Source organism: Rhineura floridana, chromosome 11 (assembly GCF_030035675.1).
Source record: "Rhineura floridana isolate rRhiFlo1 chromosome 11, rRhiFlo1.hap2, whole genome shotgun sequence".
Taxonomy (NCBI): Eukaryota; Metazoa; Chordata; class Lepidosauria; order Squamata; family Rhineuridae; genus Rhineura; species Rhineura floridana.
Genome location: NC_084490.1, coordinates 16,127,470 through 16,151,040, shown reverse-complemented (window position 1 = coordinate 16,151,040; position 23,571 = coordinate 16,127,470). Strand labels below are relative to the sequence as shown.

Below are 23,571 nucleotides of genomic sequence, written 5' to 3'. Positions count from 1 at the left end.
ACTTTTAAAGATACAGAAGACCTCTTGGAGGCCAGGCCTGGCAACCCTACCCCCTAATCTCTTTTGCTTTCACAGGCTTGTCATGGGGAGGGTGACACATGTACCCAGAGCTCTTTGAAGGAAGGGTGGGCTAAACAATAATGCAATCCAGAAGTAAAATGATTAGCAGAGATGTGAAGTTCAATGTCCTTCTCCCCACAAGCAATGTTTCTTAGATAATAAATATCCAATGCCCACCACCACCTACACATGCACAATTGTTTGTGATGAGTGGAAACCACAGAATCCCACCTTCTGTCCGTTTCACAGCCACCTATGTTCAATGTCACATCTGAAGTTCAGTTTCTCTTTCCCCCTTCTGAACTGTGACATCCTGTCCCTGGGAGACAGACCCAGGCGCTTGCATGCATAAATGTGCACACACACACACAGAAGTCCCCGTTACATTGACACATGAACACAGGCCAGCTGCTTCCTCCTGTCCCTGCCGCTGCCAAAGGTAGGTATTGGGGATGGATACAGAAGGATGCCCGCTGGATTTCTGGGTTAGGCTGGAGATGGAAGTAATATGGTAGTGAAGCCAGGTTCAGTGTTGACTTTTTTCTGCTTGACCTGGGAGGGCAGCAATTATCCCCAAGTGCTTTTTGCTTTGCAGAGCTCACAAAAGGCTCTCTTTGCCTTTTTCTTGTGCGTGTGTGTCCCTCTCAAAAACGGCAGTCTGTCCTTTGTTTTCAATTCAGGGACACCCAGGTATTTTGTTTCTCTCATTTTTCCAGTCTTAAATTCAGTTCTCCACATTTCTGCAGCAATTATATATATATAACAGTGCCTTGCAAAGGTAATCAGACCCCTGACCAATGCTGTCATATTACTGAGTTACAAATGGTACATTGTAATTTGATCTGTAAATGTTTCAGTTTTTTTATGTTTCTTGCAAACATTTCCCAACATAAAACCCATGTCACCTTATGGTAATTGATTTTGAGTTTCAGCGTTTCAAAATAAAATATCATACAGAATGAAATTGCAACGTCCCATTTGTAATTCAGTAATATCACAGCATTGGTCATAGGTCTGATTACTTTTGCAAGGCACTGTATATATTAATCTTTTTAAAAAGTCATCAGCATTTTAGTGCGAATTTCTCCTAACGGACACATTTTTGTATGCAGTTTTGAATGACACGTTTTAAAAAGCAATTTCTCCTAATATAAATGCAGCTTTGTAAACATCAGTTGGTTGGAAAACTGCATCACAAAATCTGGGTAGGTGCAAATGTTGAAGGATGGCTTGTGTTCCTGTTCTCATATTGTTTCAGAAAATGTGATTTTGGTCATTTTGGCTTTCAGTATGAACTAAACCAAACTTCTCCCTCATCCTCACATTTAGCTCACTTGCAGATGTCCTGTTTATTGAACATTCATCGCGATTTGTTTGCAGGGGAGATGTTGGCTATTTATTTTATTTATTTATTTAAAACATTTCTATCCCGCCCTACTACCCTATAATAGGGCACTCAGGGCAGCTTACAAAAATAAAATCAGACATGTACATAATAAAATTGCAAGCAGTAAAATCACAAAAACATTAAAATAAATTAAAATATATAAAATACAATTAAAATACATAAAATACAATACATATGTATATATACACACGTATATACATTTTTTGTTGTTATGTGTCTCCAAGTCAACTGCGACTTATGGCGACCCTATGAATCAGCAACCTCCAAGAGCATCTGTCATGAACCACCCAGTTCAGATCCTGTAAGTTCAGGTCTGTGGCTTCCTTTATGGAATCAATCCATCTCTTGTTTGGCCTTCCTCTTTTTCTACTCCCTGCTGTTTTTCCAAGCATTATTATCTTTTCTAATGAATCATGTCTTCACATGATGTGTCCAAAGTATGATAACCTCAGCTTCATTATTTTAGCTTCTATTGATAGTTGTGGTTTAATTTGTTCTAACACCCAATTATTTGTCTTTTTCGCAGTCCATGGTATCTGCAAAGCTCTCCTCCAACACCACATTTCAAATGAGTTTACTTTTATCTGCTTTTCTCACTGTCCAACTTTCACATCCATACATAGAGATCGGAAATACCATGGTCTGAATAATCCTGACTTTAGTGTTCAGTGATACATCTTTGCATTTGAGGACCTTTCCTAGTTCTCTCACAGCTTCCCTCCCCAGTCCTAGCCTTCTTCTGATTTCTTGACAATTGTCTCCATTTTGGTTAATGACTGTGCCGAGGATTGATAATCCTTGACAAGTTCAATGTCTTCATTGTCAACTGTAAAGTTACATAAATCATCTGTTGTCATTACTTTAGTCTTTTTGACATTCAGCTATAGTCCTGCTTTTGTGCTTTCCTTTTTAACTTTCATCAGCATTTGTTTCAAATCATTACTGGTTTCTGCTAGTAGTATGGTATCGTCTGCATATCAAATTATTGATATTTCTCCCTCCAATTTTCACATCTCCTTCATCTTGGTCAAATCCCTCTTTCCGTATGATATGTTCTGCGTATAGATTAAATAAATAGGGTGATAAAATACACCCCTGTCTCACACCCTTTCCGATGGGGAACCAGTCAGTTTCTCCATATTCTGTCTTTACAGTAGCCTCTTGTGCAGAGCATAGGTTGCGTATCAGGACAATCAGATGCTGTGGCACCCCCATTTCTTTTAAAGTGTTCCATAGTTTTTCATGATCTACACAGTCAAAGGCTTTGCTGTAATCTATAAAGCACATGGTGATTTTCTTCTGAAATTCCTTGCTCCATTCCATTATCCAACATATGTTTGCAATGAGATCTCTGGTTCCTCTTCGCTTTCTAAATCCAGCTTGGACGTCTGGCATTTCTCGCTCCATATATGGTAGGAGCCTTTGTTGTAGAATCTTGAGCATTACTTTACTTGCATGGGATATTAAGGCAATAGTTTGATAATTACTGCATTCCCTGGGATTCCCTTTTTTGGAATTGGGATGTATATGGAACGCTTCCAGTCTGTTTAAAGAAAGATTTAACAGTCCAGGGGGCTGACGTTTTTATGCATATCTTGAGAACCGGACCACCTAGAAACTTAATTTTTAAAAAAAATTAAAGCTGAGAATCCGGGCCACCTAAGGGGCTAGCCGGGCGCCGGGTGGCATGCATAGAATCCGGGTAAAACCCAGCTAACCGGGCAATATGGCAACCCTATCTCCGCCCCACTGTGCTATTAAAGTACCAACATCATATGCCATTAATCACCAACAGTGTACCCTGCTATTTCTCTAGGCCAGACAGACCATCCTCTATGCTAGAGAATGCAATAAGAACATAAGAGGAGGCTGCTGGATCAGGCCAGTGGCCCATCTAGTTCAGCATCCTGTTCTCACAGTGGCCAACCAGGTGCCTGGGGGAAGCCCACAAGCAGGACCCCAGTGCAAGAACACTCTCCCCTCCTAAGGCTTCTGGCAACTGGTTTTCAGAAGCATGCTGCCTCTGACTAGGGTGGCAGAGCACAGCCATCATGGCTAGTAGCTATTGATAGCCCTGTTCTCCATGAATCCATCTAATCTTCTTTTAAAGCCATCCAAGCTGGTGCCCATTACTGCATCTTGTAGGAGCAAATTCCATAGTTTAACTATGCGCTGAGTAAAGAAGTACTTCCTTTTGTCTGTCCTGAATCTTCCAACATTCAGCTTCTTTGGATGTCCATGAGCTCTAGTATTATAAGAGAAGGAGAAGAACTTTTCTCTTTTTTTTTTTTTTTTTTCAATAATTTTTATTCAGATTTTCATAAAACATACAAGACGAAATCATAAAACATTCAAAGACAAAAAACAAAATCAAAAATAGTTAAACAAAAAGAAAAAAAGAAAAAAAAAAACAAAAATAAAAAATAAAGAGTAAAATATTGACTTCCCATTTGTCAAAGATCAAATCAGTTATAAGTCTATAATATATAACAATCCTGTCTCTTAAGTCATATTATAAAATCACTTTCCTCCAGTAGTTATCTTACTTAATCATCAAATCTCATAAACATTACTTTATTCTTTCCACAAAAAGTCAAAGAGAGGTTTCAATTCTTTAAGAAATATATCTATCAAATTTTTTTTTCCAGATAAGCATATCGATTAATCCATCTCATTACTAATTATGATAATCTTATTGTCATAACCATAGTCAAAATAAACATTTCAATTAATCCATCACATCAGAATCTGTTAGGTTCAGTAATTTCAGTAGCCATTGTTCTATTATCCCTATTAGTTCCATTTTCCATCTTCCATCTTCAGTAGTCTTGTTAAGTCCAGTAATTTCAGTATCCAATCTTCCATTATCAGTATTCCATAATAATCTTGCTGTCAAAGCCATAGGTCCAATCTTCCATTATCAGTATTCCATAATAATCTTGCTGTCATAACCATAGTCATACAATAAGAGTCTGATGGGAATTACCTCTATCCCAGATATTATCTTGCCAACCATTCTGAATAGGTTGCTGAAATACTGCTGTAAGATCATATCTCTGTTCTTTTTTTCAAAATGCACTGGCTCATCTCTTGAAAGTTTTTCCATTGTCACATGGCTGCAGTTAATTCCATCCATCACATCATTCCAGTCCAGAAGATTATCCGTGCCATTGATAACTTTCTCTCTAGAATCTTCCTTAGTTTCTTCAGAGATAACATTAAATTCCAAACAATAGATTTTATTTCTAAAATCCATAAGCTTCAAATCTTTTTCCTGTTCCACGTTTGTTCCAGTCTCCAGGGTCTCCTCTCTCACAGGGACCCCTATTTCTTTAAGCTCCTGTGACATTTTGCTCAATTCAATTATTCCAGTCTCCAGGGTCTCCTCTCTCACAGGGACCCCTATTTCTTTAAGCTCCTGTGACATTTTGCTCAATTCAATTATTCCAGTCTCCAGGGTCTCCTCTCTCACAGGGACCCCTATTTCTTTAAGCTCCTGTGTCATTTTACTCAATTCAATTTTCGGCTCCTTACAACCCTGTCGCAGGTCTTTTTCCTGTTCCACGTTTGTTCCAGTCTCCAGAGTCTCCTCTCTCACAGGGACCCCTATCATTTTGCTCATTTCAATTTTCAGCTCCTTACAACCCTGTCGCAGGGTTCGTTTCGTTATCTCAATTTCATCCATTATTTTCTGAAACATAGATACTTCCAGGTTCTCAGCCACTTTCTTAATTGCCATTTTAAAAGAAAAATATAAAAGAACCACTTCTTATTTCAGCAACAATTGGGTTAATACTCCAAACTTGGTGACATCACAGCGTAAACAGAACAGACAGCCTTATCTCTCCATGCTTAAGTAAACAAAATGCAGTTCCCAGGATCGAAACAATTAATGGCGTTGTGAGAAAACAGATTCGTCAAAATAAAATGAACTAGGAAAAAAGTAATCTCAGACAATATAATATTCTTCAGAATAAAAATCAGGAATAGAAATCCCTCTTCCGTGTATATCTTTAGGGTGCAAATCCAGGACAGCTTTTTGCAACAAAAACAGAGATAAGCTATTAATTAGTGAATAGCAGAGAGAAGTTATGGCTCCCCGGTGAGATGTCAAAAACTGATCAATCTGGCAAATCTCTTTTAAACAGCAACAATTTAAGTCAAGTAAAAGAAAAATATAGAAAGAAGGGTGCTTGCCTGTTAGTGCGTTCTCTCTTTGAAGAAAAGATGAACGTTCGCTTTATCAGATAGAGCTTGATTGTTGAAAATCCGTCCCACCTTCGTCGGCTGGACCTCGTCCCACAAATTAATGAGATCTGGTCGTCCCCACAAAAATAGGCTTTGAGGTTAATCTCTTCGTTTCTCCCTACCCGGGAGAAGTTTAATCAGTCAAAAAAAAAAAAAAATCTGACTGATATATCTGAATAAGCTTCTTTTGAGGCAGGAGCCCGTCTCAAAAGCAGGCACAGGCTAAGTCACCCTTCCCGGAAGTCCCCAAGAACTTTTCTCTATCCACTTTCTGAATGCCATGCATAATTTTATACACTTCTATCATGTCTCCTCTGACCCGCCTTTTCTCTAAACTAAAAAGCCCCAAATGCTGCAACCTTTCCTTGTAAGGGAGTCGCTCCATCCCCTTGATCATTCTGGTTGCCCTCTTCTGAACCTTTTCCAACTCTATAATATCCTTTTTGAGATGAGGCGACCAGAACTGTACACAGTATTCCAAATGAGGCCGCACCATAGATTTATACAACGGCATTATGATATCGGCTGTTTTATTTTCAATACCTTTCCTAATTATCCCTAGCATGGAATTTGCCTTTTTCACAGCTGCCGCACACTGGGTCGACATTTTCATCGTGCTGTCCACTACAACCCCGAGGTCTCTCTCCTGGTCAGTCACTGCCAGTTCAGACCCCATGAGCGTGTATGTGAAATTAAGGTTTTTTGCTCCAATATGCATGATTTTACACTTGTTAACACTGAATTGCATTTGCCATTTTTCCGCCCATTCACTCAGTTTGGAGAGGTCTTTTTGGAGCTCTTCGCAATCCCTTTTTGTTTTAACAGCTCTGAACAATTTAGTATCATCAGCAAACTTGGCCACTTCACTGCTGACTCCTAATTCTAGGTCATTAATGAACAAGTTGAAAAGTACAGGTCCCAATACCGATCCTTGAGGAACTCCACTTTCTACAGCCCTCCATTGGGAGAACTGTCCGTTTATTCCTACTCTCTGCTTTCTGCTTCTTAACCAATTCCTTATCCACAAGAGGACTTCTCCTCTTATTCCATGACTGCTAAGCTTCCTCAGAAGCCTTTGGTGAGGTACCTTGTCAAAAGCTTTTTGAAAGTTTAAGTACACCATGTCCACTGGATCACCTCTATCTATATGCTTGTTGACACTCTCAAAGAATTCTAATAGGTTACTGAGACAGGACTTTCCCTTGCAGAAGCCATGCTGGCTCTGCTTCAGCAAGGCTTGTTCTTCCATGTGCTTAGTTAATCTAGCTTTAATACTACTTTCTATCAGTTTTCCAGGGACAGAAGTTAAGCTAACTGGCCTTTAATTTCTGGGATCCCCCCTGGATCCCTTTTTGAAGATTGGCGTTACATTTGCCACTTTCCAGTCCTCAGGCATGGAGGAGGACCCAAGGGACAAGTTACATATTTTAGTTAGCAGATCAGCAATTTCACATTTGAGTTCTTTGAGAACTCTCGGGTGGATGCCATCCGGGCCTTGTGATTTGTCAGTTTTTATATTGTCTGTTAAGCCTAGAACTTCCTCTCTCGTTACCACTATTTGTCTCAGTTCCTCAGAATCCCTTCCTGCAAATGTTAGTTCAGGTTCAGGGTTCTGCGCTATATCTTCCACTGTGAAGACAGATGCAAAAAATCCATTTAGCTTCTCTGCAATCTCCTTATCGTTCTTTAGTACACCTTTGACTCCCATATCATCCAAGGGTCCAATCGCCTCCCTAGATGGTCTCCTGCTTTGAATGTATTTATAGAATTTGTTGTTGGTGGTTTTTATGTTCTTAGCAATGTGCTCCTCAAATTCTTTTTTAGCATCTCTTATTGCCTTCTTGCATTTCTTTTGCCAGAGTTTGTGTTCCTTTTTATTTTCTTCATTTGGACAAGACTTCCATTTTCTGAAGGAAGACTTTTTGCCTCTAAGAGCTTCCTTGACTTTGCTCGTTAACCATGCTGGCATCTTCTTGGCCCTGGCGGTACCTTTTCTGATCTGCGGTATGCACTCCAGTTGAGCTTCTAATATAGTGTTTTTAAACAACTTCCAAGCATTTTTGAGTGATGTGACCCTCTGTTTTTCAGCTTTCTTTCTACCAATCCCCTCATTTTTGTGAAGTTTCCTCTTTTGCAGTCATAAGAACATAAGAAGAACATAAGAGCATTGGGACATTTGTGAAGCAGATAGACTTTTGGCTTCCTGTGACTTTTTGCTGCCTAACTTAAGCATTCATTCCAATTTGTGTGAAAGTCAATCAGAGGACTTTGGCTATTTAATGAGCATTCATTCTGACTTATTTGTGGGGAGATTAGACAAGTCTAATCTTTTGGGAAAGCTGGTTTGTTGTGTAAGAGCTCCAGACCAGGTTTAACTGTGCAGCCTGAATCTGCTAGGATGTGATGGAATCCCACCCGAAAATATCAACAGTCTAAAAGCACCCTTAGATACCACAGAACACTTCCGAATACCTGCTTAGTCCAATATTCTGTTTCAATAGTGGCTGACTAGGTGATTCTGGGAAGCTCACAAGGAAAGCATGAAGGGGTGGCTCTCCCTTTTCTGGGGTACCTCAGCACCTATTGTTCTTCAGAGGTGCTGTGATCTTGTATATCAGGGTTGGGGCACCTGCAGCCCTCCAGATGTTGTTGGACTCCAACTCCCATCATCTCTGATCATTGGCCATCCTGGCCAGAGCTGAAGGGAGGTGGAGTCCAAGAACTTCTGGAGGGCCACAGAACAGCCAGCACTGCATGATGCGACATAAATGAAATCAATAACTTCTCACAAATCACTTCCCATACAACATCTTGAAGCGCTTTAAGAATAAAAACATCTATAAAAACAAAGGGTGGTGTTCAATACTAGTCCTACTTGGGGTAGACCCATTGATGTTAATAGATATGGCTAACTTAGGTTCATTCATTTCAGTGGGTTTATTCTGAGTAGGACTTAGTTGAATACAACTCAAAAAGTCCAATACCGATACAGAGGGAATCAAACTCTCCACTTAACAGTCAGAAAAGGGCCTTCAATAGGCACCAAAAAGACTAATATAGAGATGGTGACTGTCTGATATGTAACAGGAGAGAGTTCCACAGGCCTGATTTCTATGACGTACAGAACGGACCACCTGATGAGATTGTAACTGTGGGAGGCCCTCACCTGCAGAGTGCAGTGAATGGTTTGGTATATAAGGAGTGAGACATTCTTAGGTATCCTAAACTGTACAGGGCTTTGTATCCTGGTATCTGCACCTAGAACTTAGCCTAGTAGCCATCTGGCAGCCTGTGCAATGCTCTCTGCAGCATCCGAATGCTCTTTCTCAAAATGACTTCTTCTCACATTGCCACAGACTAGTAAGTCTCCACTTCTGGAGTTTAACGTGTGACAAATCCCAAGATTATCAAGCTATCCATCCCTTTCTCATTTCAGGGTATTTTTCTGTAGGGTCAGCCATGTTCAAAGGGAGCCCTGCTACCTCCCTGCCCCTCCTCCTCCTGTTCACCAGTGTCTCTCCACAATGCCAGACAGGCTCAGAGAGTGAATGCCAGGAGCACACAGACTTTGTGCCAGGGCACAGCCTGGCTGGCGAAGGTATTGACATCACCACGCTGGAGAAGAAGGGAGCCAAGGTGCTGGATATGAACCAGTGGCAGAAGCTAGATGGGAGCTGCATCTTATGCCGGAATCCCCTGTTGGAGGGGAAGCCACTCCAGAAGCTCCCATTGACTGTCACTGACTGGGAGGCCAAAGTTGCATGCCACCGGAAGGTACACACCTCGCTACAGGAGTCCGGCCTCTCTGTGGTCCAGGAGGAAGGATCTGACGTGAAGAATAACTGGAAGGCTGGGCTGGATGTGGATGTGAAGCCCAAGATCAACACACACGTGGCTCTGGTGGGATCACACTCCAAGATGGCTGACTTCAGCGTGCAGAAAAGCTCACAGGACAAGTACAGTTTTGCTAGCCATGAGGTATCCTGCTCATACTACAGGTCAGAAAGGCACAGTTTGGGGAAATGTGGGGCGGCAGAATTGGGGTATGTGTGTGTGGGACTCCTATTGTGTACTGCCTTCAAGTCGATTCCAACTTATGGCGACCCTATGAATAGGGTTTTCATGAGGCTGAGAGGCAGTGACTGGCCCAAAGTCACCCAGTGAGCTTCACGGCTATGTGGGGATTCAAATCCTGATCTCCCAGGTCATAGTCCAACACCTTAACCACTACTATTAGAAGGGACTGGCACTTTGCCTGCCACATATTTCCTATCCTTGATTTAAATCTGGGGCAGCTGACCTGTGCCTTCCTTCTCCCCCATCAATAACTTGCTGGACTCCAGCTCCCATTGGCTCCACTCACTGAGGCCATTGATCAGGGCTGATGAAAGTTTTAGTCCAACAACCACATCTGAAGGGCCACATGTTTGCCACCCCTAACTTAGAGCCCTTTGAATACTTAGGAAGAACACTGCACAATAGCAATAACAAACTAGTTTTTGGAAAATAACTGCACAAGATAATCACTGTTATTCCCACTTTGGGAACTGAGGCTGAGAGAAAATGACTTGCTCACAGTCACATAACAAGTCCGTGGCACAGGTGGCTCTTGAACCTGGATCTCCCTTCCACTCCCTTGCTGGTGTGCATTGCTTGCCCCCTCCCCAGTTCTCCTACACTTTGTAGGTTATCCCCACCCGCCAAAATAAGACCAACATGGGCACATGAGAGGCTTAATAAATTATGACCTGGGGGGTGGGGAGGAGAGGGGGGAAAGAACCCTCTCCCCAAAACATAAAACTTTGGTCCATCCAATAAAATTGACTTTTAGAACATTCAGAACAGACAAAAAGGACAAAGGCTGTGTTACTGGCTTATGGTGGTTGATTGTGAACAAGGGCTGCATACACACCATACATATAAAGCACCTTCAAAGCACAAGGCTTTCCCCAAAGAACCCTGGGAACTGTAGTTTGCCCCACACAGAGCTACAATTCCCACCACCCTTAATAAACAACAGTTCCCAGGACTCTTTGGGGGAAGCCATGTGCTTTGCACATATAGTGTGTGCGCAGCCAAGCAATGTACGCCGCCCGTTCCCTTCCATTTCACTCCTCCCCTAGTGCTAATGGGAGAAACAGACCAAGAAGCTGCCTTTAAGCCTGGTCTCCCATAACACCCAACCCCAGGATCCTGTTTTGTTGATCCTTGGTTGTTAGGGAGCAAACAACCTGGATCTTGGGTTCGAGTGTCATGGGAAGCCAAACTCAGTTGTGGCTTCTTGGTTTTGTTTCTCTTGCTTGTCCCCGGGGAGGAATTATTGCTTGCAATAAACCAGCAAACCTGACATCATACAAACACCAGCTCAGATCATTGGCCCATCTAACTCAGTCCATGTTGACTGGCAGTGGCTTTTCAGGGTTTCAGGCAGAGGTTGTCCTTAGTCCTTCCTGCAGATGCCAGGATTGAAACTGGCACCTTCTGCCTGCAATGCAGATGCTCTGCCACTGAGCTGTGCCTCCACTTTACGTCATGCAACACATAACTGACTTACAGAATTCAGTGCGGAAGGATATAGTTATTTATTAAATTTATATCCCGCCCTTCCTCCCAAAAGGAGCCTAGGGCAGCAAACGGGGATGAAATACTAAAAATACAAAATATGAAATACAAAAAACAATCTATAGAACATTTTTGAAACGAAGCACCATTTTAAAAAAATTTTAAATTCCAACACAGATTTAGACTTAGTCTCTACTTGAAATGATGGCTTGGCCATGGCACTCCATGATCTAGTAACCTCCGGACTGGATTATTGCAGCTGCCCTTGAAGATGACTCAGAAACTTCACCTGGTCCAAAATGCAACAGCCAGATGACTGGCTGTGGTTCCTTTTGGATCTCATATAACTTCTGTTTTAAAACTGCTGCATTGGTTGCCAGTTCGTTTCAGGGCCCAGTTCAAGTTGCTCACCTTAGTGTTTAAAGCCCTAAACAACTTAGGTCCCAAATATCTGAAAGACCGCCGCCTTCCCTACAGACCCTCCTGGGAGCTGAGGTAGCAGAGGGGGCCCTTTTGGTAGTTCTGTCACCCTCAGAAGTTTGGGATGGTGGTGTCCTGGGAGAGGGCCTTCTCTGTGGTGGCCCTTAAATTGTGGAACTCCCTCCCCACTGAGGTGCATCAGGCAACTTGCTGCACAGTTTTAGGCAAATGCTGACGGCGCACCTCTTCACCCTGAACTTTGACACCAGAGAAATGTGTTTTTAGAACCCACTTTATTTTGGGATTGTAGGTTGTTTTTAAATTGTTTTTAATGTTGTATTTTTCAATTGTTGTAACCCATCCTGGGACCTTTGGGTGAAGGCAAGGTGGTAATAATAATAATAATAATAATAATAATGATGATGATGATGATAATAATAGGCTTGTTGAAAGAGGAAGGTCTTCACTAGGTGCCAAAAAAACAACAAAGATGGCGCCTGTCTAATATACAAGGGGAGTGAATTTCAAAGGGTATGTGCCACAACACTAAAGGTCCACTAAAGTATGTGGTGCCAACTAGCCCCCTTTTACAGGGACCAGGCAAACTCAAGGAGGATTCATCCATCAGTAGCATGGACAGCTAGGAATGGAACCTCCATATTGAGAGGCAGTATAGCTCTAATTATCAGATGTGGGAGAACGCCCGTCTCCATCAGAATGGAACCAGAATGGAACCAGACTGCTGGCACTTAAAATTAAAAAGGTGGCAGAGCAGCTTTTAAACTGACTGAGGGGGGAAACCCGACAGGAGCTGAGAAAGGTCTGGTTCGGAATAAACCTCCCCCCTGGCATAAAAACCAAAGAAATGATGAAATTTTAAAAGGGGTAGGCCTAGAAGTAGGCATTGTGAGAGCAGGGGCACAGGATATAAATTCAGAAGAGCAAAATTACCACAGGCCTAACCACAAGTGCCAAAGACACTTGAAGAGAGACACTGCTTACAAGTGCCTGTACGCTAATGCTAGGAGCCTGCGAACCAAGATGGGAGAACTGGAGTGCTTGGTCTTAGAGGAGAGCATTGATATAGTGAGCATAACGGAGACCTGGTGGAATGGAGAAAACCAGTGGGATACGGTTATTCCTGGATATAAACTATATCGGAAGGACAGGGAAGGACGTATTGGTGGCGGAGTCGCTCTATACGTGAAAGAAGGCATTGAATCCAGCAAGCTCGAAACCCCAAAAGAGGCAGACTCCTCCACAGAATCGTTGTGGGTGGTGATACCATGCCCCAGGAGGGACTTAATACTGGGAACGATCTATCGTCCCCCTGATCAAAATGCTCAGGGAGACCTTGAGATGAGATATGAAATTGAGGAAGCATCCAAATTAGGAAATGTGGTAGTAATGGGTGACTTCAACTACCCGGACATAGACTGGCTGCATATGTGTTCCAGTCATGACAAAGAAGTTTCTAGATATTCTAAATGACTATTCCCTAGACCAGTTGGTCATGGAACCGACCAGAGGGACGGCAACCCTGGACTTAATCCTCAGTGGGGACCGGGACCTGGTGCGAGATGTAAGTGTTGTTGAACCGATTGGGAGCAGTGACCACAGTGCTATTAAATTAAACATACATGTAACTGGCCAATTGCCAAGAAAATCCAACACGGTCACATTTGACTTCAAAAGAGGAAACTTCACAAAAATGAGGGGATTGGTAAAAAGAAAGCTGAAAAACAAAGTCCAGAGGGTCACATCACTCGAAAATGCTTGGAAGTTGTTTAAAAACACTATATTAGAAGCTCAACTGGAGTGCATACCGCAGATCAGAAAAGGTACCACCAGGGCCAAGAAGATGCCAGCATGGTTAACGAGCAAAGTCAAGGAAGCTCTTAGAGGCAAAAAGTCTTCCTTCAAAAAATGGAAGTCTTGTCCGAATGAAGAAAATAAAAAAGAACACAAACTCTGGCAAAAGAAATGCAAGAAGACAATAAGGGATGCTAAAAAAGAATTTGAGAAGCACATTGCTAAGAACATAAAAACCAACAACAAATTCTATAAATACATTCAAAGCAGGAGACCATCTAGGGAGGCGATTGGACCCTTGGATGATAAGGGAGTCAAAGGAGTACTAAAGAACGATAAGGAGATTGCAGAGAAGCTAAATGAATTCTTTGCATCTGTCTTCACAGTGGAAGATATAGGGCAGATCCCTGAACCTGAACTAACATTTGCATGAAGGGATTCTGAGGAACTGAGACAAATAGTGGTAACGAGAGAGGAAGTTCTAAGCTTAATGGACAATATAAAAACTGACAAATCACCGGGCCCGGATGGCATCCACCCGAGAGTTCTCAAAGAACTCAAATGTGAAATTGCTGATCTGCTAACTAAAATATGTAACTTGTCCCTTGGGTCCTCCTCCGTGCCTGAGGACTGGAAAGTGGCAAATGTAACGCCAATCTTCAAAAAGGGATCCAGAGGGGATCCCGGAAATTACAGGCCAGTTAGCTTAACTTCTGTCCCTGGAAAACTGGTAGAAAGTATTATTAAAGCTAGGTTAACTAAGCACATAGAAGAACAAGCCTTGCTGAAGCAGAGCCAGCATGGCTTCTGCAAGGGAAAGTCCTGTCTCAGTAACCTATTAGAATTCTTTGAGAGTGTCAACAAGCATATAGATAGAGGTGATCCAGTGGACATAGTGTACTTAGACTTTCAAAAAGCGTTTGACAAGGTACCTCACCAAAGGCTTCTGAGGAAGCTTAGCAGTCATGGAATAAGAGGAGAGGTCCTCTTGTGGATAAGGAATTGGTTAAGAAGCAGAAAGCAGAGAGTAGGAATAAACGGACAGTTCTCCCAATGGAGGGCTGTAGAAAGTGGAGTCCCTCAAGGATCGGTATTGGGACCTGTACTTTTCAACTTGTTCATTAATGACCTAGAATTAGGAGTCAGCAGTGAAGTGGCCAAGTTTGCTGACGATACTAAATTGTTCAGGGTTGTTAAAACAAAAAGGGATTGCGAAGAGCTCCAAAAAGACCTCTCCAAACTGAGTGAATGGGCGGAAAAATGGCAAATGCAATTCAATATAAACAAGTGTAAAATTATGCATATTGGAGTAAAAAATCTGAATTTCACATATACGCTCATGGGGTCTGAACTGGCGGTGACCGACCAGGAGAGAGACCTCGGGGTTGTAGTGGACAGCACGATGAAAATGTCGACCCAGTGTGCGGCAGCTGTGAAAAAGGCAAATTCCATGCTAGGGATAATTAGGAAAGGTATTGAAAATAAAACAGCCGATATCATAATGCCGTTGTATAAATCTATGGTGCGGCCACATTTGGAATACTGTGTACAGTTCTGGTCGCCTCATCTCAAAAAGGATATTCTAGAGTTGGAAAAGGTTCAGAAGAGGGCAACCAGAATGATCAAGGGGATGGAGCGACTCCCTTACGAGGAAAGGTTGCAGCATTTGGGGCTTTTTAGTTTAGAGAAAAGGCGGGTCAGAGGAGACATGATAGAAGTGTATAAAATTATGCATGGCATTGAGAAAGTGGATAGAGAAAAGTTCTTCTCCCTCTCTCATAATACTAGAACTCGTGGACATTCAAAGAAGCTGAATGTTGGAAGATTCAGGACAGACAAAAGGAAGTACTTCTTTACTCAGTGCATAGTTAAACTATGGAATTTGCTCCCACAAGATGCAGTAATGGCCACCAGCTTGGATGGCTTTAAAAGAAGATTAGACAAATTCATGGAGGACAGGGCTATCAATGGCTACTAGCTGTGATGGCTGTGCTGTGCCACCCTAGTCAGAGGCAGCATGCTTCTGAAAACCAGTTGCTGGAGGCCTCAGGAGGGGAGAGTGTTCTTGCACTGGGGTCCTGCTTGTGGGCTTCCCCCGGGCACCTGGTTGGCCACTGTGAGAACAGGATGCTGGACTAGATGGGCCACTGGCCTGATCCAGCAGGCTTTTCTTATGTTCTTATGTTATGTTCTTATCAGACTCTGCTTGTGAGCTTCTGAGAGGCATCGCAGTTGGCCACTATCAGGATCAGAAAGCCAGTGTAGTTGGATCTGTGGTCTGAGTCAGCAAGAGGTCCCAAATCAGAATCATATTGCTTTTGATAATTCCAAAACAGGCTAGGGAATGTCTGTAACAGGCAGCCGAATTCCCATGCCAGCTCTCTGAGATTGCTTCCAGGTGACTTATGTATTGAGCATTCATTCATCTTCACACAATGTGTGCGGGAAGATAAGACGATGTCAGCTGTTCACTGAGTGTTCATTCTGATTTGTTTGCAAATTTATCATTGTACCAAGCAATTCTTATCCCACACTTTCCAGTGCATTTCCCCATCACTTTCCTTATTACAAGTAGTCTGGTGGGTGGGTGGCTGGAGCTGGGGTTTATTGTGCAAGAGTTTCAAATCAACTTGAATTGTGCAACCTGAATGTTGCCAGTATGCAATCGAATGAATCCCATCCCCAAACAGTGACAGTTTGGAAGTGCCCTGAATGACTTTTCTCTTTCTTTCACAGCTTCCGTACTGGACACCATTGGGTGCTCACCCACCATTTCAAACATGCTGTGAAAAATCTCCCAAAAAAGTACCAGCCTGCATCCCGGCTGGAATACCGCCAGCTCATTGAAACCTATGGGACTCACTTTATAAGGCAGATTCACTTGGGGGGCCGTGTGAGGGATGTGACGGCTGTGCGGGTGTGCGAGGTGGCGCTGGATGGGGTGACCGCCGACGAGGTCAAAGACTGCCTGAGCATTGAGGCATCCGTCAGCATTGGTGACAAAGGAAAGATGGATGCGGCTTATGAGGCGTGTGAAGAGCTGAAAAAGAAGAAGAATTTCAAGGGCAGCTTCCACCAGACATACAGTGAGCGGCAGACAGAGATTGTGGGTGGGAACAGTCAGACGGACCTGCTCTTTTCTGATGATCAGAATGCAGAGGCCTTCAAGGACTGGCTGGAAGGCCTCAAATCCATGCCCGGCCTGGTCTCCTACTCTCTAGAGCCCATCCATACATTGGTGCCAAAGGAAGATCCAAAGAGGGAGAGTTTACGGCAGGCACTGAGCGAGTATGTCACAGAAAGAGCTCTGTGGAGGAACTGCACCCAGCCCTGCCCACAGGGGACCCAACGCAGTGCTCGGGATGCCTGTTCATGTGTGTGTTCCAGTGATAGCACCACAAACTCCATGTGCTGTTCACGGGAACGAGGCCTAGGCAAGCTGACAGTGACGATTCAACGTGCCCATGATCTGTGGGGGGACTACTTCACAAGAACAGATGCCTACATCAAGGTGTTCTACATGGGGAGGGAGATGCGTACATCTACTATATGGAACAACAACAACCCGGAATGGAAGGTCCACTTGGATGTGGGGAATGTCCAGGTCTTGGGGGAGACCAGCAAGGTCCGGGTACAAGTCTGGGATGAAGACAACAAATGGGATGATGACCTTCTGGGTTCATGTGACCGGACCCTGCAATCTGGGAAACCACACAATGAAATCTGTTATTTTGCTCATGGGCAGCTGCAATTCCAATACCACTTGGTGTGTGGCCCCTATCTAGGTGGTCCCTACTGCTTGGATTATATCCCTCACCAGCCAAAATATGTAGGTGACTTGTTGCAACGCAAAACAGACACCATGAAGCAAAAGGCTCCCTGATAGGTTGGACCACTGGTTTTTTCTTCTTCTCCCCAAGCTTGGATACTCTCGGCTCCTTCTGCACTTGCTGCTTGTCTCTAAGACACAATCCTACTTCCTTCTTGCTAGTTACTGTTTAAATCACCAAAGACAACAAATCTCCAATCAGGGATGCATCTGACAAACGTTAGTCTTTACAGTGTCACAAAACCCTTGCCTTTTCACTCAGAACTTAAAAACACAACACATCAACCTCTACCCCAAGGAACCTATGTAAGTCATGCAAATAGAGTGAATATTGATTGTTTTGTATAATTCTGCTTCAGCAAAGAGATTTTATGCAGGGCGCTGAAATAACATCTCTTGATCTTTTGGCAACCAGGCAGTCTCCTTGTGCTATGACGTTTCACCAGGTCAGGCTTCATATGCTTTCAAGACATCTTCAGAATCATGAGGTCTGGAACCTTTCACCCTCCATAAATGATGAATTCAGGACACAAGATGGGTTTCTGCACCTGCATGGTGCCTTGGTGAAACTGCAGAACACCCAGAGCCTTGTGAACCATTCAACCAAGCCATTCTCTCTTTCCAGCTCTTAGTTTAAGCCAGGATTAGCCATGGAACCTGCTGGGACTAATGGCCAAGTTATATGTTGCTCTGCAACAGCATGATGTAAAGCTCTGAGGGCCCTTTTTCCTGCCCCTCTCCCGCCACAAAGTGCCCTCAGAAAGGGGTCATTTGCATCAGAGGAATGGATGGAAGTGCTATAAAAATATGGACAATTGTTAAAATGCCAAAACCAACTACTTATATGAGGAATGGTTGTGAAGGCAAGTGGATACTGTTCATTATTTCTAGAAAAATTAATTATAATACCAGGCCTAAATCCTTGTTGTGATTTTCGTCTTAACACATCTGTTAAAACTTGTAATGTTATTTTCCTAACTAATAAAAATTATAAAAAAAGTTAAAGGTTGTGTTGGAAAGGGGATTTATTTATTTATTACATTTATATACTGCCCCATAGCCGAAGCTCTCTGGGCGGTTTAAAGCAATTAAAAACAATAAAAACAAATATACAAATTTTAAAACACAGAAAACAATATAAAAACACAATTTAAAACATTTAAAAAATAATTTAAAACACATGCCAAAATGCCTGGGAGAAGAGGAAAGTCTTGACCTGGCGCTGAAAAGATAGCAGGGGAGTGCTTGATTCTGTCCCTACCACACATTTCCCCCCTTGCCAGGCTTTTTTTGTGTGTGATGGAACTCACTGGTACAGGTACCTCTTGTTTTGGCTGCCATTGGCAACCGTTTTGTACTGGGACTCACAGCACTTTTAGCAAGGTATGAATACTGGCTCCTCACGTTACCAAAAAAACCGCTGTCTCCTTGAAACCCCACCCCACAGAGCTGCTTTTCATCTGTGTTTGGGAGGTAAAATGGGTCCAAAGGTCTATTATTATTATTATTATTAACCAGAACCCACCACACCAGAGATAAAGCAGTTGAAGCCCAGAGCATTGTCTGTGAAATCTTTGTCAGCTTGGAAGCTAAGCAGATATGAGGCTGGCCAGTACCTAATGGACGACTATCAAGAAATCCCCAGATGCTCTGAGCTTCTAACAAGGAGGAGGGGATACAGATTTTAAAAGAGTCGCACTGCATTCCAATTGCCTGTCATGGACTATGTAGTCTCAATAGGGTCTGATTATGTTCATGTAGCCATGACACCAGGTGGTTGTTTTTTAAATTAAAACCAAGGAAAGCCCTTCCCCGCACCCCAATTAGGAACCAGTGGGGGGGGGGAGGCTTAACCTTTTCCTCCCCTGCCACAATATTGGGGGGGGGAGTCACCTCACCCAGGAAAGGAGTCAGTATTGGCACCATCAGACCAACAGTGGTTTTGTCGTCAGATTATTATTCTCACTCACTCGGCAACAAATCTCTCAGTCAGTGCCTACACAGCCAAGCACTAAAAGATTTATGTGCAATGTGCTTTTTTTGTACAAGCAAAAACCTGTGTGTGTGTACAGCATATTCCAGGCATAGATTTCAGTTAACACAGAATACCTCACAAGGTCAGCGAAGCTGGACTTGTTCTGGGGTGTGTGTGTCACAAACACACCCCTAAAATTGACAGATTCATAAGGACGGACGTTATGACTTATGCGTCTGGCTGGGTGATAGAACTGCAGATCAAGTTACACAACCTTCGTGATAATTCTCTAGTGACACACATCTTTTTGATATGTCTATTATTGAATAGTACTACATTAAAAGCTCTTTGATTTGCTATTGAATTAAATCCTATTTCACATGAGCCGAACAATCACTTGATAAACTAGAGAGCTATCGCAGGATAACCAAGACTGATAAGCAGTCAGTTTCTGCAAAATGATGGTAATTTGAACTGCTCCACGGCAGGGATAAGCCTGGGCTACTTTATATGCTTGATTGGTATAGAGCCCCCCCCCTCCACAATTTTACATTCATAAAACTGGTGAGACTGTTCCGAGCATTAAGGTTGAGAGGGGACATTACATTTGAATTGGGAAACCGTATTACCCCTTTCTTTTGAAGTTACTGTACCAAAGATTCACCCACATGCATCAAATGGAGACCACGCAGTCCACATCACAGTTTAGATCCCCACCAGGCTTTCCTGTAAGAGGCTGAGGCAGGAAGTGGGGAGAGATGCAGAAAGCAACGCACGTCAGAGGCTAACCGTGGGGGAAACAAGAGAAAGCAGCCGGCAGAAGAGAGACTTGTTTCTCTCCTTCTCAGGCCAGACTCTATCCCTATGCTTCTGTGGAGAGACCCAAAGTGGGATAACAGCCGCACGGACCATTTGGTGTTGCTCATCACCTCTTTTTGGTATTTCATCAAGCATTTAGGCCCTTGCAGTCCTCTGTGTGTATAAATACTGAAGTTCATAGGATGTTTGTGTTGGCATGAGGCCTAGTAGTTTTCCATCAAGTCTGCAAAACTGTAACTAGGGGGGAGTTATGTCTTAGCCCAGTCTGGGAACGGGCTGTCAAGGCCGTTGCTATGGTAACCATCTGATAGACTGGGAAAGTTCTAACAGAGTCTGTAAGTTGTGTCTTCTGATTTATGCCTCTGATCTGTGAGGCTGGTCTTCTGAATTATGCCTCTGAGCTGAGAGGTTGTCTTTTGTGTTTACCTTTGGAGAGAGTTGTACCAGAGGGGGGAGGATGACTGAAGAAACTCTACATGTATTTACTCTTAAGCCTTAAGCCATAATGTCTTAATAAAAGACTCTTAACATGCTCTAATGTTCTGAAGAAGTTTCTTGCTCAACTTAACTTCAACATAATGTATGCTGTTTCACGCAACAACGCACACACGCCAACAGGGGTTATGGGCCCAGATCCACAGCGCATTACACAGGAGTAAGTTGCTGGTCTGAACGGCAGACGGAGTTCCAGAGAGGGCAGCTTGATTGATTGTACCAGACGGAGGTGAGCAACATGGCTGTAAACCTGTCTGGGGGAGGCTTGCCGATGGAACGGCTTAATGAAAAGAATTATGGCAGCTGGAAGCCGAGAATGCGGGCTTTGCTAGTAAAAGAAGATTTATGGGAAGCTATTGAAGGTACACCCCCTGCACCCCTTTCAGCGGCTTGGACTAGGAACGATGAGCGAGCTCAAGCTTTTATACTTCTGGCTCTATCAGACTCTCAACTGCTACACGTGAGGGATGTTACAAATGCCAAACAGATGTGGGACCGGTTGGAAGGCATTCATGTGCAACAGACTGCGGGATCTAGATTGTGTTTGGCACGGAAGCTTTACCAGATGCGCTTCACGGGTGAGTGCGACATGTGTGAGCATCTCACGGAATTCAGATGCCTGTTTGCTGAGCTGACAGACCGAGGCGTCGAACACTCTGAACTTCAGAAGACCTATCTGATCCTGGCTTCACTCGATGGGACTTGGAATAATATGGTCATGGCTTTCGAAGCCATGCCTGACGGAGGTTTGAACGTTGCATTTATTGAGGAAAAGCTGACCCAAGAATGGCAGCGGAGGCAGAAGGCGCAGAGAGCCGAGCTGATGGAAGCTGTCAGAAGCAAAGAGGTGAAAAATGCCGTGCCGAAGGATTATAAACAGGAGCAGCAACAGAGGCTGAAGGCTTGTTTTATTTGCGGAGATCGACGGCATCTACAGCGGGAATGTCCAGTCAAGCGCAACTCCAGGGACGGAGGCTTGAAGCAGGGAAGTGTGAACTTTGTTTGTAAACAGAAGTCTCAAGATTTACGACCTATTGACTGGCTGCTTGACAGCGGGGCACGCCATATATTAATTAAAGACAGAAGTTTGTTTTATACTTCAGAAAAAGTGCAAGATTTTGTGCAACTTGCTGATGGATCGCATAAACGGGTGGAAGCCCGTGGACTGGTGAAGTTTGACAAGCTTGGAATAATGTCAGAATGTTTGTTTGTTCCGGAATTGGCTCATAATATTTTATCAGTTAGAAAACTGGTGAGTTGTAATTATTCAATTTTGTTTCACAAAGACCAATGTTTTGTAATGAGGGGAGATCAAGTGTGCATGCAGGGAAGCCTGAATGATTCACAGTTTGTAATAAAGAGCAGTCAAGCAGGGTGTGCTGTGTTAAATGCTGAGGCACAGGTACATCAGGGCTGCGTCCATGAATGGCATCAAAGGCTGGGGCATGCAAACCTCGACACGATAAAGAAAACCCCTTTGCACAGTGAAAACATGCGTTTAAAAGATTGTGGACAGTTAATGGATTGTGATGCATGTCATAAAGCTAAAATGACTATTGCACCAATAAACCGGGAGGCTGAGAGAACCACAACAGCTCCCTACCAGCTAGTTCATGTTGATTTATCAGGGCCAATAAATGCTTCACGAGGAGGTGCGAAATTCTTCATGGTACTGGTAGATGATTTTTCAAGATTTTGTCATGTTTTTCTGTTAAAGCATAAAAGTGAAGCTGAGCAGAAGCTGAAACTGTTCATTAAGAGAATCGAAACTCAACACGGCGTCACGGTGGGGGCTATACACTCAGGCCAGGGAGAAGAATTCATGGGTAAAGCATTGCATGAAGTGCTGGCAAGTAAGAAAATAGCACTTAAACCTTCCACCGGGGTTGCAGAGAACAAAAACAGGGTGCTTGAGGAAGCAATGAGAGCCATGCTGATGGATTGCAGTTTAGGGAATTCTTTTTGGGCAGAAGCAATTCTTTATGCGAATTATATTCACAACAGGGTGTTACACAGTGCACTTGGAATGTCTCCTTATGAGAAACTTACTGGCAGAAAGCCTAAAATAGAACACATTCAAAAATTCGGGGCAAGGTGCTGGATCCACATTCCACAGGGAAAAAGGAGGGGCAAGCTTGCGCCCAGAGCACAGCAAGGTTTTGTTTTGGGATTTCAGAATGCATATTTCAGAGTTTGGTGTCCAGAAACACAGCAGTTAATTCTGAGCAGAAGCATTAAAGTCTCAGAAAAGCCTTGGGATCAAAGGCAGACAGTTATTCTTACAGGAACAGATGACACACAAACACGAACACAATCACAGACATTTAAGCCAAACTTTGACATTAAAGTGGAAGGCACACAAATACCTCTCAGAGATGCTTTGAATGAGCTCATTTGTGGGAAACGCAGATCGAAGAAACGAAAAGCTGAGGAAATGGAAGATCCTGGGCACGCGGTGCCAAGCACAAGCACAAATAGGGGGGCAGAGAGAGCCGAAGCCCTGGTTCCTTTAAGATGCTCTACAAGAGCAAATTTAGGCAAACCACCTGAAAGATTTACCGTGGGATTAATAACAAGTCCTGGAATGAATAAAGTTGTAGAAATGGATCCTGAGACACTTTATTTGACATGTGTTCAACCAAAGTTTGAGTGAATAAAATTTTGAACTGTACTGAGATGTAATTTTGAACTGTACTGAACTGAAAATGTATGATGCAATGTACTGAAATGTATTGCAAGAGGTATTGTAGAAATGTATTACTGTATGACTATGTATTGTGGAGATGTATTGTTGAGATTTCTTTGTAATTGACAGACATGATGGGAAAAAGGGGGGCTTGTTGGCATGAGGCCTAGTAGTTTTCCATCAAGTCTGCAAAACTGTAACTAGGGGGGAGTTATGTCTTAGCCCAGTCTGGGAACGGGCTGTCAAGGCCGTTGCTA

The 23,571-nt window shown here is 43.2% G+C and overlaps 1 protein-coding gene across 1 annotated transcript; it reads left to right on the top strand.

Moving 5' to 3' along the window:
• The first annotated feature begins 433 nt into the window (after positions 1 to 433).
• Positions 434 to 18,272, top strand: PRF1 (perforin 1). Its single transcript, XM_061589060.1, has 3 exons — positions 434 to 499; positions 9,153 to 9,714; positions 16,247 to 18,272. The coding sequence occupies exons 1-3, from the start codon at positions 454 to 456 to the stop codon at positions 17,391 to 17,393; spliced, it is 1,755 nt and encodes a 584-aa protein (XP_061445044.1). The 5' UTR covers positions 434 to 453; the 3' UTR covers positions 17,394 to 18,272.
• Positions 18,273 to 23,571: the final 5,299 nt, after the last annotated feature.